At 41.8% G+C, this 21357-nt stretch overlaps 1 protein-coding gene across 1 annotated transcript in view; it reads left to right on the top strand.

Annotated features, from left to right (window-relative positions):
* LOC145359234 (protein lifeguard 1-like) overlaps nucleotides 1–21357 on the top strand; it is a 60664-nt gene that overhangs the window by 34190 nt on the left and 5117 nt on the right. Inside the window, exons 2-6 of the mRNA XM_080213733.1 lie at nucleotides 7925–8293; nucleotides 12330–12445; nucleotides 15345–15545; nucleotides 19710–19838; nucleotides 20825–20968. Of these exons, the coding sequence (XP_080069859.1) occupies nucleotides 7954–8293; nucleotides 12330–12445; nucleotides 15345–15545; nucleotides 19710–19838; nucleotides 20825–20968 (930 nt within the window). The 5' untranslated portion in view covers nucleotides 7925–7953. The remainder of the gene's footprint in view (nucleotides 1–7924; nucleotides 8294–12329; nucleotides 12446–15344; nucleotides 15546–19709; nucleotides 19839–20824; nucleotides 20969–21357) is intronic.

Raw genomic sequence — 21357 nt, forward strand, 5'->3', positions numbered from 1 at the left:
ATTTCGTCACCCTACACTCAGCCCCCTCCTCCAGACCATCTATATAAATGGTAAATGGCTGAGGCCCCAGCACCAATCCCTGTGGCACTCCACTAGTCACCAACCGCCAATCAGAATAGCATCCATTGATACGAACTCTCTGCCTCCTATTAGACAACCAATCCTCTATCCATGCTAACACCTTACCCCCAATTCCATGCCCCCTAACCTTCTGAAGCAACCTTTTGTGTGGCACCTTATCAAACACCTTTTGAAAATTGAGAAACACCACATCCACTGGTTCTCCTCTGTCTACCGCACTAGTCACATCCTCATAGAAATACAATAAATTTGTCAAACATGACTTCCCTTTACAAATCCATGCTGTGTCTGCTCTATCAAACCATTCTTTTCTAGGTGCCAACAACAGTGAAATAATCACAGATGAATATTAATATGATTTCCAGAGTCCAGATGTCACAGTCAGAGTGATGATGATGTCCCCAACTGAAGCTCATCTGGCCTCAAGGAAAGACTCTGACTGTGACATCTGGATTCTGGAAGTCATTAATATTCATCTGTGATTCTTTCACTGTTGTTGGCCACAATTGTAAATCTTAATCTTTTATATTCCCCCATTACTGTGTGCACAACGCAAACACTCCCCACCTTCCTGGGTTTGCAGAAACTAGCCACAGTCTACTTTAAAAATAATTCAAAAACACCTCTGCTTACAGGCAGACAGGGAAAGATACAAAAGTTCCATTTGTCTCTCCTGTTCATATCAGGAAGGGTTCATGGAGTTGGGTAGTTAACAAGAGCGCTAGTTAAGGAACTGGAAGCAAAGAGTAGGGCATTTTTACATTGGCAAGCTAACTAGGAGTGCTCCAAGGATCGCTGCTATCAGCTACTTACAATCTACTTTAACAACTTAGACCAAGAGATCCGAGGGTTCTGAAAGAAATGGTGGAGGTGATAGTGGATGCCTTGGTGGTTATTTTCCAAACGTCGCTGGATTCCGGGGAACTGCCGGAAGATTGGAAAGCGGCTAATGTTATGCCGTTGTTTAAGAAGGGTGCCAGGCAAAAGGCAGGGAATTATAGGCCGGTTAGTTTAACGTCTGTTGTAGGTAAAATGTTAGAATCCGTCATCAAGGAGGAAATAGCGAGGCATCTTGAGGGGAATTGCTTGATAGAGCAGATGCAGCACGGTTTCGTTAAGGGGAAGTCGTGTCTGACAAATTTATTGGAGTTCTATGAGGATGTGTCTAGGGCGGTGGATAGAGGAGAGCCGGTGGATGTGGTCTGTCTTGATTTTCAGAAGGCGTTTGACAAGGTACCTCACAAGAGGTTATTGTAGAAGGTAAGGGGGCATGGAGATGGGGGTAGGGTGTTAGCGTGGATAGATGATTGGTTGTCAAATAGGAGACAGAGAGTGGGGGTTAATGGGTGCTATTCGGATTGGCGGTTGGTGACTAGTGGAGTGCCCCAGGGGTCGGTGCTGGGGCCTCAGCTATTTACCGTTTATATAGATGATCTGGAGGAGGGAACCGAGTGTATGTTGTCGAAATTTGCTGATGACACCAAGACTGGCGGAACGGCAAATTGCGCGGAGGGTGTGGAGAGTCTGCAGAAGGATCTAGATAGGCTGGGCGAATGGGCCAGGAACTGGCAAATGGAATTTAATGTTGGCAAGTGCGAGGTGGTCCACTTTGGTAGGAATAATGGTAGGAAGGACTATTACTTACGTGGAGAAAAACTGCAGCGTGCGACGGTGCAGAGGGACCTCGGGGTCCTTGTGCATGAGTCGCAAAAACCCAGCTTGCAGGTGCAGCAGGTGGTCAGGAAGGCTAATGGGATGCTGGCCTTCATAGCGAGGGGGATTGAATGTAAAAGTAGGGAGGTCTTGCTGGGGCTGTATAGGGCATTGGTGAGGCCGCAGCTGGAGTACTGTGTGCAGTTTTGGGCGCCGTACTTACGCAAGGATATTTTGACCTTGGAGGGAGTGCAGAGGAGGTTTACTAGGCTGATACCGGAGTTGAGGGGGTTGAGCTATGAGGAGAGGCTGAATAAACTGGGCTTGTACTCGTTAGAGTTTAGAAGAATGAGGGGAGATCTCATTGAGATCATCATTAAGATGATGAATGGGATGGATAGGATAGAGGTGGAGAGACTCTTCCCGCTCAAAGGACAGTAGGACTAGGGGGCACAGCCTCAAGATAAAGGGGGGGCGGTATAGAACAGAGTTGAGGAGGAACTTCTTCACTCAAAGGGTGGTGAATCTCTGGAATTCTCTGCCCGTTGAGGTGGTGGAGGCTGCCTCGCTAAATATTTTTAAGATGCGGGTTGATGGGTTTTTGATAAGCGCGGGGATTAAGGGTTATGGGAAGAGGGCGGGAATGTGGAACTGAGCCACGACAGATCAGCCATGATCTTATTGAATGGCGGGGCAGGCTCGAAGGGCTAGATGGCCTACTCCTGCTCCTATTTCTTATGTTCTTATGTTGTGTATCCAAGTTCACTAATGATACAAAGCTAGGTAGAAATGCAAGTTGTGAGGAAGACACAGATACAGGTAGTTAAGTGTTACCACTGGTTGAGGCCCCCAGGGCAATGCCTAAAACAAAAGATCAGGCTGCCGGGTTTAAATTTCAAATAATACTTGTCTGTCAGTTACATCAACTGGTGTATTCTCCATGGCAACATTTTTATTGGAGTCCACTAGCCAACCCAGCAGCACTCTCTTTTCATACAATAGTTGTTTTACCCCATACTTATATATCCTTGTGAAAGGAGTTGATGAATGCAAGACAAAACGCTTCAACACTTCTTTCAGCAAAGCTCAAGTTTTTAAGTTCTTTGCTGTTGTTTGTGGCTGAAACAGAGGTATCCCCCAGACCCCCACCCACGCCTTGAAATTCTAGAGCGAGTTAAGGCTGAAGTAAGCTGCAGTTTCTGGAGACACTCTGCTTTAAACTGTCTTTTCTAAAAGTCAATGCTCTTACATCCCAGTTTTTTAACTGGATCTTTTTGTGGTCGGTTTGAAAATTTCAGAGGTAGGACTCTGATCTTAAGAACAAGGAGAGACAAATTGTGTTACTGCTTCATTAGTTGATTTTGGGGCATCTAGAAGTTATCTAATGTTGTAAAAGACATTTCAGAAGCTCTTCTGGTCATATGACCTCTCTTCCCATAAGGTGAAAAACACAAACTAGAAGTGGCAGTAGGTGATTTAGCCCTTTGAGCTAGCTCCAGCATTCTCTTTGATTTAAAAACTAGGAGCAGGAGTTGGCCATCTGGCCCTTCGAGCCTGCTTGGCCATTCAGTAAGATCATGGCTGATCTTTTTGTGGACTCAGCTCCACTTACCCACCCCATTCACCATAACCCTTAATTCCCCTTACTGTTCAAACATTTATTTATCTTTGCCTTAAAAACATTCAACGAGGCAGCCTCAACTGTTTTACTGGGCAGGGAATTCCACAGATTCACAGCCCTTTGGGTGAAGAATTTCCTTCTCAACTCGATGCTGTTCCCCTTTATTTTGAGGCTATTCCCCCAGTTCGGGTTTCACCTGCTAGTGGAAACAACCTCTGCTCCTATCTTACTTATTCCCTTCATAATATGTTTCTCTTAGATCTCCCCTCATTCTTCTGAATTCAAATGAATAGTCAGTCTACTCAGTCTCCCCTCATAAGCCACCCCCCTCAACTCTGGAATCAACCTAGTAAATCTCTGCACCCTCTCCAGTGCCAATATATCCTTTCTCAAGTCAGGAGGCTAAAACTGTACACAGTACTCCAGGTGTGGTCTCACCAGTACCTTATACAGCTGCAACATTACCTCATTTTTAAACTCCATCCCTTAGCAATGAAGGACAAAATTCCATTTGCCTTCTTAATTACTTGCTGCACCTGCAAACCATCTCCTTGAGATTCCTGCACAAGGACACCAGGTCCCTCTGCACAGCAGCTTGCTGCAATTTTTTATCATTTAAATAATAGTCCATTTTGCTGCTTTTCCTATCAAAATGGATGACGTCACATTTACCAACATTGCACTCCATTTGCCAGAACCTCGCACACACTTAGACTACGTATACCCCTTTGCTCTGCTACTCACCTTAGTCATCTGTGAATTTTGACACTACACTTGGTCCCCAACTACACATCAGCTATGTAAATTGTAAACAATTGAGGTCCCAACACTGGTCCCTGAGGCACACCACTAGTCATTGACAATCAATCAGAAAAACATCCATTTACCCCCACTCTTTGCTTTCTGTTAGTTAACCAATCCTCTATCCATGCTAATATCTGTAAAACCAGTGCTTAATAATCTTCGAACAGATCTTTCCTAGTATTGCCTATTCCCTAATTTATAGAATCGTCTAAAACTACTACTTGTCTTTTTGCTCCCCCTCTTAAATGGCTTCCTGTACCATGGTGCAGTGGTTGGCTGGCTCATCGTCCCTACTGCCCTTTTTCTCATCCATAACAGGGAGCAAGTACCTCATACTGTTGGATGAGGTCAAGAGCTGAGGCTCCTCAGTTCCTGAATTCAGGACCCAACTACCTGCCTCACTAGCAGTCACACACTGCTGTCCCTTACCACTGACTGAATTAGAGGTACCTAATCTACTGGATGTGACTGCCTCCTGAAACAGTGTCCAGGTAACTCTTCCCCTCCCGGACAGGCTGCAGTATCTGAAGCTCGGACTCCAGCTCATCAATTCTGAACCGAAGTTCTTCGAGTATCCGACACTTGCTGCACATGTGGTCACTGCGGCTTGCAATGGGATCCGCCAGCTCCCACATCATACAGCTACAGCACATCACCCACCCAGTCGTCTCTACTTAATTTAGTTGTTTTTTTGTTTTGCAGTGTTTCTAAAATGTAGCATGAATTTCCTACCAGCCAATTGGGTCTCCTGCCTTCTTGTGCTGCTTTGCCCTCTGACTGCTCCCTGGAACATGATCATGGCTGATCATCCAAATCAATAACCTGTTTCCACTTTCCCCCATATTCTTTTATCCCTTTTGTCCCAAGAGCTATATGTAATTCTTTCATGAAAACAAGCAATGTTTTAGCCTCAACTGCTTTCTGTGGTAGTGTTCCACAAGTGCTCTGGATGAAGAACTTTCTCCTCATCTCAGTGGTAATTGGTTTACACTGTGTTTTGAGTCTGTGACCTTTCGGTTCTGGAATCTTCTGCCATGCGGAACATGCTGCCTGCATGCACCCTGTCCAACCATGTGGTTTTTAGGAGATTCCAGTCCCGCCTTCCTCATTCTTCTAAACTCCAGCAAATGTAATCCTAACTGGCTCAAGCTCTTCCCCCTTAAGAATCCTATGTTTCAAGGAGATCACCTCTCATTCTTGAGTAGTGTTTTAACCTGCTTAAACATAAGGAACCATATGGTCTGTTCCTATTTACTATGTTATGAGAAATTTGTTCAAATTTCCATTCATTTTGTTCATTCTACTACTGGCTGACAGCAGGAATTTTATCCCCAATACCTTCCACCTAAACCTACCTCACCAAAACCTTCTTTGAACCCAACTGTGAGCAAATGTTTTGCCACTCCATCATCTTTTTGGCTTGACTTCCACTTTTGATTACACTTCAAACACTTGGGGATGTTTTTCTACATTAAATGTAAGGCTTAAATTGAATTATTACTTCTGTTGCAAGAAGGAACTGGTGACTATCTGGTTCCAATTTTCTGACTAGTTCACCTGAAAGTCGTCTTTGACTCATCATTATCCAAATATCATCACAATTGGGGATATTTTGCTTATAAATTCAATGAGCAAAAGGGAACTGGTGACCATCAGTTTCTAGTTCTTATACCGGTTAATCTGTGATAAAGTCTCTTATGACTCATCATTATCCGAATATGACTTGAAATGTTTTCTCTATTCTCTCTCCTGAGATGCTGTCAGACCTGCTGAGATTTTCCAGCATTTTTGTTTTTGTTGCAACAAGACCTCTCTTTGCTAGCCTTGCCTTTAGCAAAGATTTGAAGAGTGCCTGTTAATCTTTCAAAATTCCCTTCTCCCAACGTTTTGGCTGTAATGTGCTGTTTTAAGAGAAATTTTCTTGAAACTTTGCATGAATTGTCTTGTGGTGCTGTTTCAAATTAACTTTTACTCAATTCACTTTATGTTCTTGGTGGAAATAGTTTTTGTTTCCCCTCTTGGACATCCCTGGTTCCTTATTTTATCTTTAGAAATTTAGAAAATGAGAAGCCTGGCTTACTGCCAAGTTTTGAGTGGTTTGACAGCAGGCAAAGAGCTGATGACTGGATGGTGGCTACAGCAGTGCAGTACAGTATCATAGGGGCATATTTGGTTTGTTTAAACAAAAGAATTTCTGATTGGTCTGTGTGCCAACATTGGGCTTTTTCTTTTTGCGAAACTCTCCAACAACTTGTATTTGTGACCCAGGGTCACCATGGTTTAAAATAAAACCACTGTAGCAGACGAGAGTTTAGAAGGGTGAGGGGGGATCTTATAGAGACATATAAGATAATGAAAGGGATGGATAGGGTAGAGGTAGAGAGATTCTTCCCGCTTAGAAAGGATAGCAGGACTAGAGGGCACAGCCTCAAGATAAGGGCGGTGGGGGGGTGGAGGGGGGTGCAGTTTAGATTGGAGTTGAGGAGGAACTTCTTCACTCAAAGGGTGGTCAATCTCTGGAATTCTCTGCTCGTTGAAGTGGTGGAGGTTACCTTGCTAAATATATTTAAGTCACGGGTAGATAGGTTTCTGATGGACAGGGGAATTAAGGGTGATGGGGAGAAAGCAGGAAAGTGGAACTGATCCACTTCAGATCAGCCATGATCTCATTGAATGGCGGAGCAGGCTCGAAGGGCTAGATGGCCTACTCCTGCTCCTATTTCTTATGTTCTTATGAGAGGAAACTAGGAAATAAATTGAAAGACAGTACTTCAAAACGTAGTAATCTCAGGATTAATCCCAGTGTTTCATACCAGCAAGAGCCAGAATAGGAGAATAGATCAGATGAATGTGGCTGGAAGAATAGTGTAATGTGGGTAATGTATTAGCATGGATAGAGGATTGGTTAACTAACAGAAAGCAAAGAGTGGGGATAAATGGGTGTATTTCTGGTTGGCGACCAGTGACTAGTGGTGTGCCTCAGGGATGTTGGGACTGCAATTGTTTGCAATTTACATAGATGATTTGGAATTGGGAACCAAATGTCAAGTTTGTAGGGTACAGTGGAGGAAAGGTTGCTGTCTTAAGATTTTTCAACTACAGTACTCCAAGGGACTGGAATCTCTCAGGCTGTATACCCAACAGTGACTGGGAGTACATAAGTATTGATATTGCATTGAAGCAGCTCAAGAGAAACAGGTGTAAAGGAGAGTTGAATTCTGTTGCACTGGTTTGTAATTTTGTCATTTTGAAATGTTTTGCCTCCAGGTTGTCTGCCTGACCTGAAATGTATATTGAAAATATCAAAAGAAGTATGACTCAAAACATTGAGAATAGATTGTACTGTATGGAGATATTTTATGGAAATTACAGTAATTTTCATGTTGAAAAGTTTAATGTATTTCTGCATATTTGCAAAGTGCATTTTTTGGAAAAAGAAATCCTTATTGCTATAAAATGAAAATTGTTTCTGAATCCTTTGCATTTTCTATCTGGGATAGTCAAGATACTTGCATGTGATTTCACTCCAATTGAAATTCTACCCACTTAAGGGGGGGTAAAAATCTTTTTATCTAGTCACTGTTTACAATGAACTTCAAAAACAAGGATGATTGTGATACCCACACACAGATCATTTGATGTACAAGCTTCAATATCTCTTTTCATTTCTATCCAATGACTGAGGTGTCCCAAGGCAATAATACAATTTTCTGTTTTATATATTTTCTTTGTTTATTAAAAGCATCATTTTTCACTTCTTCATAGGTCAAGAATAAGGATCTGTGCCGTTAATAATGTCGCAGGAGAAGGCATACCTAGTCTCGGGGGATCCACAGCAGCCTCCTTATCCACGTAATGAGATGTCTTATGGAAATGACCATTATCCACAACAGCCTCCACCTTATGCACAGCCCCCTTTTCCGCAGGCTGCCTATGGGCAGCCCCCTTATCCACCAGCTGCTTTTGGGCAGCCAGGGTTTCCACCAGCTGGGTATGCACAGCCAGCTTTTCCCCAGTCTGCTTATGGGCAGCCTGGCTTTCCACAAGGATCGTATGGAGAACCACCACAGTCATTTCCACAGGGACCATTTCAGCAGCCACCCATGCCTCCACCTCCAATGATGCATTCAAATGGTAAGGTGTTTCTCAAATGCTTTACATGTTTTACCCCTTCTTTTCTCTCTGTTTTTCTTTCCTGGGATTCTTTGCCATGAACTGAAATTTTGAATCCAGTTGCATAACCTCTAGTTTTCAATGCAAAGTGTTGATGGCTAATTTCAAGATATATTGTCAGTTTGTTACAGTCATAAAAACATAAAACTTAGCCAAAGGGAGAGTGGGGCTCAATATGTAACATGGGATTTGGAGGCTGAAGCTGTAGGTAAGTTACTAAATGAGCAACTGTTTGTTTTTGCAAGGTGACGGAATCTGCTGCTGTCACAGTAAAGGAGGAGGTGGTAGAAAAAAGTAGGTGGGTTAAATATGGAAAAAGGGGAAGGTATTTACAGTTGGGGTAGGTCCTACGTTACAGAGCATCATGTTTGTAGAGACTCGTAGCCCACAATTTTTCATTGCTCTTTGGTTGCAGGACTGAGGGTTGCAAACATTGCTGTTGCTCCAGTTCAAATAATGGAATTTTGATAAACCGGGCAATTACAACTATCAGTCAATCTAACATCAGTGGTAGGGACAATTTCAGAGTCTGTAGTCTGTGACAACGTTACTTGTGATTTGAAAAGGCAGGGATTAATAAATGACATGGATTTGTTTCAGACAAATGGTGTCCCATAGGTGCAGAGACAGTGAGAAATTTTTGAGGGTTGCAGGGCAAGTTGAGGCTGTTGAAAAGCATGCAACATTCTTGACTTTACAAATAGAGGCATAGAGTACAAATGCAAGCAAGTCTCAGCTGCGCTTGTGTTCCATTTTGAACAGCACACTTCAGGAAAGATGCTAGGGACTTGGCAGGGTGGAGTGAAGTGTCAGAGATGATGGACTTTAGTTATGTAGGAATAGGAGAAATTTTGTGGAGGCATTCAAAAGTTTATGTTCACTTTGGCAGAATTGAGAAGAAACTGCTTCTAGTGGGAGGAGCCAGATAAAATAGTTTAAAAAAAAGAGGTAGGATAATATTATTTTCATGAGATGGGTTATGATAAACGTGTTTCCTGAAAAAAATGTGAAAACAGGTTCAATAATTTTCAAAAGGCAATTGGTTTTAAATTCTTGGAAGGATGGAAAGTTGGTGGGAAAGAATAAGAGAGTGGAAGTAATTGGATAGTTCTTGTAAATTGTTAGCACTGACATGATGGAATAAATAGCTCCCTAATAGTTCCATTGTGCAGTATCGTTCCCAGGTGAGAAAAACGATGAGTTCAGCTGTACTTGAATTTCTGGATTTAGCAAGCTAGAGGCATAAGGTTAAATGAGATGTGGTGTTATCCAATATAGGTGCCTTGACCTTAAAGCATTATATCAGACCTTTGTCTATCAGTAATCAATTTTAAGAGACAAGTCAGTTGGAACAATGGGCAGTCCTGTAATCAACTCTAAATATGTGACATCCAACAGAATGTAAAGTATTTTTCGAAGTTTTCTTTCTCTTTTTGTGGTTAAGAGCAAGATCTCTTGGAGTGATGGATCTGATCTTCAAATCTGGTATGTAGAAGTGAGATGTGTTCGCAAACAGGGCATATATAGACACAAACTCAACTTGTAAATTGAGTTTGTGTCTATATCTGCCCTGTTTGTGAATGCAACTCCCACTCACCTGATGAAGGGCAATGCTCTGAAAGCTTGTGGCTTGTGCTACCAAATAAACCTGTTGGACTTTAATCTGGTGTTATAAGACTTGCTGTACTTAGCCCAGTCCAACGCCAGCATCTCCATATCACGTAGAAGTGAAGACGGTGGTTTAATGGCGATATCATTTGACTATTCCAACTCCCAAGCTAATGTTCACCTTTGGCAGCTGGTGGAATTTAAATTCAATTAATAAATGTGTAATTTTAAGCTATTTTAGTAAATGTGACCATGAATCAGTTGTTGTAAAAATCCATCTGATTTACTAATATCCTTTTAATGACGTTAAGAAATCTGCCACCCTTGCCTGCTTTGTTCTATATGTGACTCCAGATGCACAGCATTGCAAACTTTTATTCTTTCAAGTATTCAATAGTTGACTTTTAAACATTCTCTGAAATGGGCAGGCCACTCCGGAATTTAAAGTGTAACTTGAGGTCTTTGCCACAATGGAAAGGATAGATAGGATAATTGAGGTAAACAAATAATTTACAAAATTTAAAGAATTTACACCAGTTTTAAACATAACAATTTTAGAGAGGACTCGATGAATCACTTCAACTGGTTACTTGTTCCATGGGTCGGAGTCAGAGGTTTACAGCGTGGAAACAGGTCCTTTGACCCAACTTGTACATGCCTCCCGTTTTTTAACCACTAAACTAGTCTGAATTGTTTGGCCCGTATCCCTCGATACCCATCTTACCCGTGTAACTGTCTAAATGCTTTTTAAAAGACAAAATTGTACCCACCTCTACCACTGCCTCTGGCAGCTCATTCCTCTGTCGGGGTGGTGAAAATAGGCCCTTCAGGAATCTTTTGTATCTCTCCTCTCATCTTAAACCTATGCTCTCTAGCTTTAACCTTGAGGAAAAGATGTTGACTATCTATGCCCCTCATCATTTTATAGGCCACTGTAAGATCAGCCCAACAAGTCTCCTATGCTCCAGGGAGAAAAGTCCCAGCCTATCCAGCCTCTCCTTGTAACTCAAACCATCAAGTCCCAGTAGCATCCTAGTAAATCTTTTCTGCACTCTTTCTAGTTTAATATTATTCTTTCTATAATAGGATGATCAGAACTGTGCACAGTATTCCAAGTGTGGCCTTACCAATGTCTTGTACAGCTTCAACAAGATGTCCCAACTCCTGTATTCAATGTTCTGATCAATGAAACCAAGCATGTCAAATTTCATCTTCACCACCCTGTCCACCTGTGATTCCACTCTCAAGAATTATGAACCTGCACACCTAGATCTTTGTTCTACAATTGTCCCCAACGCCTACCATTTAACTAAGTCTTGCCCTGGTTCTAACCTCATGCATTACCTCGTGTTTATCTAAATTAAACTCCAACTGCCATTCATCAGCACCTGGTCCAACTGATCAAGATCCTGTTGCAATCTGAGATAACCACCATCACTGTCCACTATGCCACCAACCTTGGTGTCATCTGCAAACTTGCAAACCATGCCTTCTAAGTTCTCATCCAAATCATTAATATAAATGACAAATAATAATGGACCCTGCACTGATCTGGGGCACAACTCTGGTCACAGACCTCCAATTTGAAAAAGTCATAAGAACATTTCTTATGTTCTTATGACTTCTGTCATCAAGCCAATTTTGTATCTAATTGGCTATCTTGTCCTGGATCCTGAGAAATTTAACTTTATGCAACAATCTACCTTGCAGTACCTTGTCAAAAGCCTTGCTAAAGTCCATGTAGACAACATCAACTGCATCTCATTTAGCTTCTTGGATACATCTTCAAAAAATGCAATCAAATTTGTGATTCATGATTTTTTGCTCACAAAGCCGTGCTGGCTGTCCCTAATCAATCTTTACCCCTCTAAATGCCAGAAGATTCATTCTCTCAGAACACCTTCTAACAACTTATCATTACAGATGTTAGGCTCACCAGTCTGTAGTTCCCATGCTTTTCCCTGCAGCTGTTCTTAAATAAAGGCACAACACTTGCCACCCTTCTATCTTCAGGTACCTCACCTGTGGCTGAGGAATATTATTCTCCAAGAAAAGCCTCCAAACATCTAGCCTAGTTCTTCCTTCCAAACCCATAAGCAAAACTGTTTTGCACGAAGGCCTACTATGCATATGGACCAAGTTATATTTTCCAAATTAGAGTTCAGAATATAACCAGATGCATATCTGCAGAGGAGTAAGTGTATGGTTAAAACCAATTTATTTAGCAATACTATTTCTAAGTCTTTCCAACTTTCTGGTCACTGTTCATATAGCATGTGCAACTTTTATTATGACTATATTTTCAATGTGCAATTTGGATGCATTGTGATGCAGAAAGCTATGAACCTCATTTCATCTAATGGTAAGGAATTTATTTGCTTTATTGTAGTTACTTTGGGAAGCCCTGGTTATCACGATGATGTTCCACCGTCTTATTATGACAATGAGGAATTCACTGCAGCGAACTTTGAAGACAAGAACATTCGCAGAGCATTTATTAGGAAGGTAAAACTTCTGAGTCAGAATAATTGTAACAAAGATGTGTAAAATAGCGTAACTGTTATACGCAAGCATTAAGCAATATTCCCCAATATTTCACCATCCTGACTTGAGAATACATTGGCGTTCCTTCACTGTCACTGGGTCAGAATCATAGAATTCTCTCCTGAACTGCACTGTGGGTGCAGCTGCACTTGGCATGTTCGCTATGAGTCTCTCCAACTTTTACAGATGCACCGTCAAAAGCATCCTTTTCAGATGTATCACAGCTTGGTATGGCTCCTGCTTTGACCAAGACTGTCACAAATAACTCTGAACTTCTTTCTGTTCTTACCCCAGTCCAATGCCGGAACCTCCACATCTCAAACCTGGAATACCAGACTCCTATTAATTGACTACAGCTAGCATCCAACATCATTATTCCTACAAAACCCATCTCCAAATTCCACTGCCTGGGGCTCGGCTGTTCCCTCTGAGATTGGATCCTAGACTTCCTAACCTACTGGCCACAATCAGTGAGGATAGGCAACACCACCACCTCTACGATCATCCTCAACACCAGTGCCCCACAAGGTTGTGTTCTCAGCTCTTCACTATACTCCTTATACCTATGACTGACTGTGTGGTCAAATTCTCCTCCATCTCATTGTTTGAGATCTGACCCACTGTGGTGGTGTCACCAGCAAACTTAAAAATTGAGTTGGAGTACAGGATAGTCATCAATTTCAGGAAGCATAGTGGAGGATAAGTCCCTGTCTATATCAACAGGATGAAGTGGAAATCATTGAAAGCTTCAAGTTTCTAGGTGTCCAGATCACCTGCAACCTGTCCTGGTCCCCCCACATGCTGATGCTATAGTTAATAAAGACCACCAATGCCTTTACTTTCTCAGGAGGCTAAGGAATAAATGGGTGCTTTTCTGGTTGGCAGTTGGTGACTAGTAGCGTGCTGCAGGGATTGGTGCTGGGGCCATATATATAGACAAACTGGAGGAGGGGGCTGAGTGTAGGGTAAAAAAGTTTGCTGATGACATGAAGATGAGTGGGAAAGTGAATTGCGTGGAGGACGCGGAAAGTCTGCAGAGAGATTTGGATAGGCTGAGTGAGTGGGCGAGGATCTGGCAGATGGAGTATAACGTTGCCAAAAGTGAGGTTATCCACTTTGGAAGAAACAATAGTAAGATGGAATATTATTTAAATAGTGAAAAATTACAACATGCTACTGTGCAGAGGGACCTGGGAGTCCTTGTGCATGAATTACAAAAACCCAATCTGCAGGTGCAGCAGGTGATCAAGAAGGTGAATGGAATGTTGGCCTTTATCGCGAGGTGGATAGAATATAAAAGCAGGGAGGTCTTGCTGTGACTGTACAGGGTACTGGTGAGGCTGCAACTAGAGTACTGTGTGCAGTTTTGGTCCCCTTATTTGCGAAAGGATACATTGGCCTTGGAGGGAGTACAGAGAAGGTACACCAGGTTGATACCGGAGATGAGGGGGTTAACTCATGAGGAGAGATTGAGTAGATTGGGTCTGTACTCGTTGGAGTTTAGAAGGCTGAGGGCTGATCTTATGGAGACTTGCAAAATAATGAAGGGGCTAGATAGGATAGAGGTGAGAGAGATTCTTTCCACATAGAAAGGAAACCAGAACTAGAGGGCACAGCCTCAAAATAAGGGGAAGGTCAGTTTAGAACAGAGTTGAGGAGAAACTTCTGAGGGTAGTGAATCTTTGGAATTCTCTGCCCATTGAAGTGGTGGAGGCTACCTCGTTGAATATGTTTAAGTCGCGGGTAGATAGAATTCTGATCTGGGTTATGGGGACCAAGCGGGTAAGTGGAATTGATCCACTTCAGATCAGCCATCATATTGAATGGAGGGGCAGGCTCGAAGGGCTAGATGGCCTACTCCTCCTCTTTCTTATGTTCTTATGAAATTTGGTATGTCTGCTACAAATCTCACCAACTTTTAGATGCACTATAAAAAGCATTCTTTCTGGTTGTACTACAGCTTGTATGGCTCCTGCTCTGTCCAAGACTGCAAAAAAATTTACAAAAGGAATTGAATGAATCCCAGTCCATCACACAAACTAGCCTCCTATCCATTAACTTTGTTTACACTTCCTGCTGCCTTGGAAAAGCAGCCAGTGTAATCAAGGGCCCATGCAACCTGGACATTCTCTTTCACCTTCCTCCATTGGGAAAAAGATCCAAAGGTCTGAGGTCGAGTGCCAACCGACTCAAGAACAGCTTCTTCCCCGCTGCTATTGGACTTTTGAAGGGACCTCCCTCATCAAGTTAATCTTTCTCTACATCCTACAATGAATGTAACACTACATTCTGCATCCTCCTTTCCTTCTCTATGTATAAAGTTTATTTATTAGTCACAAGTAAGGCTTACACTGCAATGAAGTTACTGTGAAAATCTCCTAGTCGCCACAGTCCAGCACCTACTCGGGTCAATGCACCTAATCAGCTTTCAGAATGTGAGAGGAAACCAGAGCACCTGAAGGAAACCCACGCAGACAAGGGGAGAACCTGCAAACTCCATGCAGAGAGTAACCCAAGCCCGGATTCGAACCTGGGTCCCTGACACTGTGAAGCACCGGTGCTAACCACTCTGCTACCATGCTGCCCACATGTATGATATGCTTTATCTGTATAGTACGCAAGGAAGAAAACATTTCACTGTATACTAATACATGTGACAATAATCAAAATCATTCTCAGCTCTCTGGCACATTACTCTAGATGCCTTTGCACTGAACAAGGCTTCTGAAGTAGCACCGTTGAAATTTTGATTTACACTTTTCTCAGAAGGTATAACTTGACTATGGGTACTTGCTGATTTATACACACTATCTCCTCACTAATGATGCACAGGACTGATTATTTTTCTTGCCATTTGCAGGTCTACATGGTTTTGACTGTTCAGCTACTGGTGACTTTCATTTTTGTGTGCATTTGTACCTTTGTTTCTGATGCCAAGAGATTTGTGAGACGCACTCCTTGGATCTACTATGCCTCGTATGGAGTATTCTTTGTTACCCTTATTGCTCTCAGCTGTTGTGGACAAATCAGACGGAAGCATCCCTGGAACCTCATTGCTTTGGTAAGCATTTCATTAACACCTTACTCCGAAGTAAACTAGACCAGTATAACCTGGATGGTGTGGGTGGAGGGAAAAGAGAAGGGATAAAGATAGAAACTAATCCCAATTTGATCAGCATGTGATTTGTCATCAGGCCAGTGGGAAGCTCATCCTATGCATTAAGTCTTTGTTCATAGTACCTTGCATATTTTGAGTGTAGTTTCTCTTTGTCAGAATTGCAAAAATGTATCCTTTGAATGAAAAAGCTTTTCCTGTTAATTTTTATCCTGTGATCCTTTTAATTACCTGAGGAAATAATCTTGGGTTTGCTGTACATATTTCCAGATCTTCCTCAACTGCCTGCAAGCTACATATATTCTTCAGAGTTCATTTTGTTGTTTGATAGGACAGAACTCAAACATTGCTGAAAAGGCAGATGTGTTGAAGTTTTGCATCTTAATCGCATAAGGGCAAAGAATTTCAAATGATCATTTTTACTGCAGGATAAAAGGTGCTGATTGTTAGCAAGTTAACTCTGGCTGAAGAGTTGCCATGGAGAAATCAACTGGAAACTTGTCGGTTCTCCAGTTTCCTGGGTAATTCTTAAAAAAAAGCACAAGCCTTGAACATATTCCTTTGTTGCAGAGGAAAGTCCCTGTATATCAGTGTACATGATTTCTGGCAAACGCAGCTGAATGAGCCAAGCCACAAAGCTCAACTGGTTATCTTTAAATTAATTTAAAGTGTAGGTATTAGCACAATCAGCATTGAGTAGCATTTGCTGAACAATCTCAAAATCACAATTTCTCTTGTTAAATTATTGTGCTTGTTTAAAATTTGTTATTCTTGATGAATCTTGGATTCTTGATGAATCCAATGCATGGGCAACATGTCTCTCTATTCAACAATATTGGAATTAATTTCCTTTGCTTTTGGGATTTATTTTTGTTCTTTCCTAGAACTGGTATTAGAACAGGTACATGTTTGTTGAGTGGTGACTTGAGAGCCTTTTATTTAAATGTGATTTAGCCAATGCATCTTATGTCATAACTGCCACAGACTTGTGTTCTAAAGTTGCTCGTCGTTATCTATTAAGTATTGGCTTCAACTTTTTCCCCAGCTCTTGAAACAAGCAAAACCAAAACTCAAAGATCAACATATAAGTAGCTGTATTGTGAAACATGACCTTGGATGGAAGACAAATTTTAAGAAAGATCATAGAATCTTAGAAGCCTACAGTGCAGGAAGAGGCCCTTTGGCCCATCGAGTCTACACCGAACACAATCCCATCCAGCTCCCCCCCCCCCCCCCCCCCCCCCCATATCCCTACATATTATACCCACTAATCCCTCTAACCTACACATCCCTGGACACTAAGGGGCAATTTCTTAGCATGGCCAATCAACCTAACCCACACATCTTTGGACTGTGGGAGGAAACCAGAGCACCTGGAGGAAACCCAAGCAGACAAGAGGAGAATGTGCACACTCCACACAGACAGCGACCTGAGCTGGGATTCGAACTCTGAACCCTGGAGCTGTGAAGCAGCAATGCTAACGACTGTCTAGATTTCTAGACAGAGTGTATAGCATTTGTTTTTACAGGTAATGGTTTTATTCCAGCTCTAGTCGGAAGAGTCACTGAACAAATTGTCACTGGGATGCATGTTCTAAAAGTTACTGGAAAAGTTTCAGCAGTGTACCTCTCTTTTCAGCAGTATTTATGTCCTATACTACCAAGTGATGATTTGGAATAAATTTTTAATCCAAACAAAGTAATGAAAGAAATAACATTGGTGTTAGTAAAAAAAAAACATAAGGAGCTATGATGGGAAACCTGGAAACTGTTTTCTTTTAAAACTTCATGTGTGGGACAAAGGGTTGATTCTTTTGAAAGGACAAGGTGGATTTACACACATTTAAACAGCTTCAAAATATGTATTAAATTCACACTTTGGCATGTAATTCCTACAATCGATTGATTATTTTTGTTATTCCTGGTTCCTGGCAAATGTTCAGAGGGGAGGTAATGGCCTAGTGGTATTATCACAAGACTATCAATCCAGAAACTCAGCTAATGTTCTGGGGACCCGGGTTCGAATCCTGTCACGGCAGATGGTGGAATTTGAATTCAGTAAAAAATATCTGGACTCAGTGTTGATTGTTGGAAAAACCCATCTGGTTCACGTTCTTTTAGGGAAAGAAATCTGCCATCCTTGCCCATTCTGTATGTGACTTGAGAGCCACAGCAATGTGGTTGACTCTCAACTGCCTGCCAAAGGCAACTAAGGATGTGCAATAAATGCTGGTCAGCCAGTGACGCCCATGTCCCACGAATTAAAAAAAGCAATGCTTAATTGTTGCATAAGGGACTGTGCGCTGTAATAGGTTTGATTATGAACTGGCCAGCTGCTCTTGAAGGACATCAGGATGCTGGTGATACCGCGGGTAGGGAGAGATGAACAAAGACTCCTATAAGTAACCAGCTTTTCTACAGTTGAAAGTTTTCACTGAGGCAGCCTTGATTGTAAATGTTGAAAAAACATTTCCAAGACTTTTGAGTTGAGAGAGATTAATGTGGGGAATTTGGCATGTTAATTTTGTGTGGCAGTACAAATTACAATTGTGCAAATTAATTTTATCTAGCATACATACCAGAAAGTGCATCCAAGTGACAATTTGAGACCAATTTATTCAGTGACTCTTCCCACTAGAGCTGAAATAAGACCATTACCTATAAAAACAAATGCTGCACACTTTTTGTCTAGAAGTCTTTATTCCAATTTGTCTTCCATCCAAGGTTATGTTTTACCTTACAGATACTTGTATGTTGATTTTTAAGTTTTGTTTTTGCTTGTTTCAAGAGGTGGAGAAAAAGTTGAAGCCAATAGATAATGATGATCTATGCAGTTCTATGTCCATGGACAAAAAAACTCAATCATTCATGCAAAATTACCTATCTAGCTCAAATCTTATGAGGATGCTATAGCTCAGTTATGATATAGAATCATAGAAAAACTACACAAACAGGTCCTTCAGCCCACAAGTTGTGCCAATCTTATCTCTACCTGCTAGGCCCACCTATAACCCTCAATCCTATTAAGTCCCATGTACTCATCCAGAAGTCTCTTTAAAAGACCCTAACGAATTTGCCTCCACCACCACCGACGGCAGCCGATTCCACTCATCTACCACCCTCTGAATGCAAAACTTACCCCTGACATCTCCTCTGTACCTAATCCCCAGCACCTTAAACCTGTGTCCTCTAGTGGCAGCCATTTCAGCCCTGGGGAAAAGCCTCAGAGTCCACCTGATCAATGCCTCTCAACATCTTATATACCTTTATCAGGTCCTCTCTCATCCTTTTGTCTAAGGAGAAAAGACTGAGCGCTCTCAACCTAGCCTCATAAGGCATGCCACCCAATCCAGGTAACATCCTTGTAAATTTCCTCTGCACCCTTTCAATGGCTTCCACATCCTTCCTGTAATGAGGTGACCAGAACTGAGCACAGTACTCCAAGTGGGATCTGACCAGGATCTTATTAGCTGCCAACTCAAACTCAATTCCTCAATTGAAGAAGGCCAGTATGCTGTCCGCAGCCTTAACTACATCCTCTACCTGTCAGGCCGATTTGAGAGTTCTGTGAACCCAGGCCACGATTTTTCTGATCTTCCACACTAAGAGTCTTACCCTTAATATTATATTTCTTCATCCCATTTGACCTGCCAAAATGTACCACTACACGTTTATCTGGATTGAAGTCTGTTTGCTACTTCTCCGCCCAGACTTGCATCCTATCTATGTCATGCTGCAACTTCTGACATCCCTCCAAACTATCCACAACAACTCTGACCTTCGTGTCATTGGCAAACTTACCAACCCATCCCTCCACTTCCTCATCCAGGCCATTTATAAAAGTCACAAACAGCAAGGGTCCCACAATAGATCCCTGGGGCACTCCACTGGTGTCCGACCTTCATGCAGAAAAAGACCCATCTACAACCACTCTCCTTCTGCGGGCAAGTCAATTCTGGTTAAATTTTTATTAAAAAATTTAGTTAAATAAAAGTAAAGCTAGAAATTCAGAGACTGACACTGTTTAATCCAAAAGGTATATATGTCCGATACAAACTGGCAGCAATGTAGATACGGTTTATTACTTGTTTTTGCTTTTTCTGTCTGCAGTCTATCCTGACCCTGAGTATGTCGTACATGGCTGGAATGATTGCTAGTTTCTACAGTACGGATTCTGTAGTGATGGCTGTTGGCATCACTGCAGCTGTTTGCTTTACTGTTGTCATTTTCTCTATGCAGGTAAGCGTTTCAGAAAATATGTTCACACACGAGCTTCTAAACTGGGCACTTAAAAAAATTGAAAAAAGAGGGGAGGAAATGAAGCATGTAACTAATTGTGTAAATTATCTGACTGCTTGAGATTCTAAAACCAACAGTGAAATAGAATGTTAACTTTAATTTGGCCTTTGGCATAGTAACTCTACCCTCCCTTTTCCAAGTTTAGTTTGCTGACCTACCCTTCCTCCCAGTTAGATTATCTGCCACCTCAGTCCTTGTGCTGCTTTTCTCAGCCTTGGTCACCAAGAAAGTGGATATTTCCATTGTTCTCTTGGCTACCACCATCTTTAGTTAGCAACTCATCCAAATGCTGCTTCCTATACCTTATCCTGCTCACCTTTCCTTGCATGAGGACCTGCATTAACATCCTGTCCCCGAGTGCTTCCAACTTATAATCATCCTCATATTTCGATCCCTGTGGCCTCATCCCGTGATCTCCTTCACCCCCAGCCCTCTTTCTGTTCCTCTGCAGTAAACTGGTGTTGTCAGACTTCTTACAGTAATAGTTTGTGCATTCTTATTGTAATGCATTAAGCCACCTTAAACTTTGAAATTCTGTTCTTAGTGCCTCCTATAAATATACTGATATTGATTTCTTGGGAACTATTAAAAATTTTGTGCGTGGGGATAAGAAGTTGATCCTTTTGAAAGGACAAACTAAATGTTTGTGAGCTAACATTAGAAGACTAGACCGTAACCAATGAATTGCAGACATAATCCTAACAACTCAATTTAGCTCGTTCCATTAATCACATTAGATTTTATTGTTATTTTAGTTATTAGTCACAAGTGAGGCTTACATTAACACAGCAATGAAGTTACTGCAAAATTCCCCTAGTAGCTGCTGACACTTGTTCAGGTTGTGGATCTTAACTTGCCATCTGGTCCTGATGTCTGTACAAGGTTAATTTGTTATCCTGCTGATGGATTTTCTTGCCTTTTCACAGACAAAGTATGACTTTACTTCCTGTATGGGTGTGATGTTGGTGTCTGCAGTTGTGCTCTTTTTCTTCGGAATTCTGTGCATTTTTATCCAGAACCGGATTCTCCAGATTGTGTATGCTTCTGTTGGTGCACTGATCTTCACAGTGGTAAGTGTGAATGCTTCCTTCAAACAAATAGTGATTGTGCTTCCTCAAAACTTACACTGTTTACCATGCGGTCACAAGTTCTCTGGTTTTACCTTTCTAAGGAGGTTGTAGCCTGTTGACTACAAATACAATATATATGACCTTTTAAATGATGTCTGCAGACTGACCAGATGGGTAGTTATCAAATCTGGAATAAGAGCGTAATATAAGAAATGGCAGGAGAAGATGACATGGTCCATCAAGCCTGCTACACTATTTGGTAGGATCATGACTGATCCTGAATTTCAACTCCCTCTCCCCGTATTCCTTAATTCCCGAAATGATCAAAGGTCTGTCTATCTTGGTGTTAAATACATTCGGTGGTGCATCCACAACCCTCTGGATTAGAG

The sequence above is a fragment of the Carcharhinus amblyrhynchos genome, chromosome 2, assembly GCF_965287045.1.
Source record: "Carcharhinus amblyrhynchos chromosome 2, sCarAmb.v2.hapA, whole genome shotgun sequence".
NCBI lineage: Eukaryota > Metazoa > Chordata > Chondrichthyes > Carcharhiniformes > Carcharhinidae > Carcharhinus > Carcharhinus amblyrhynchos.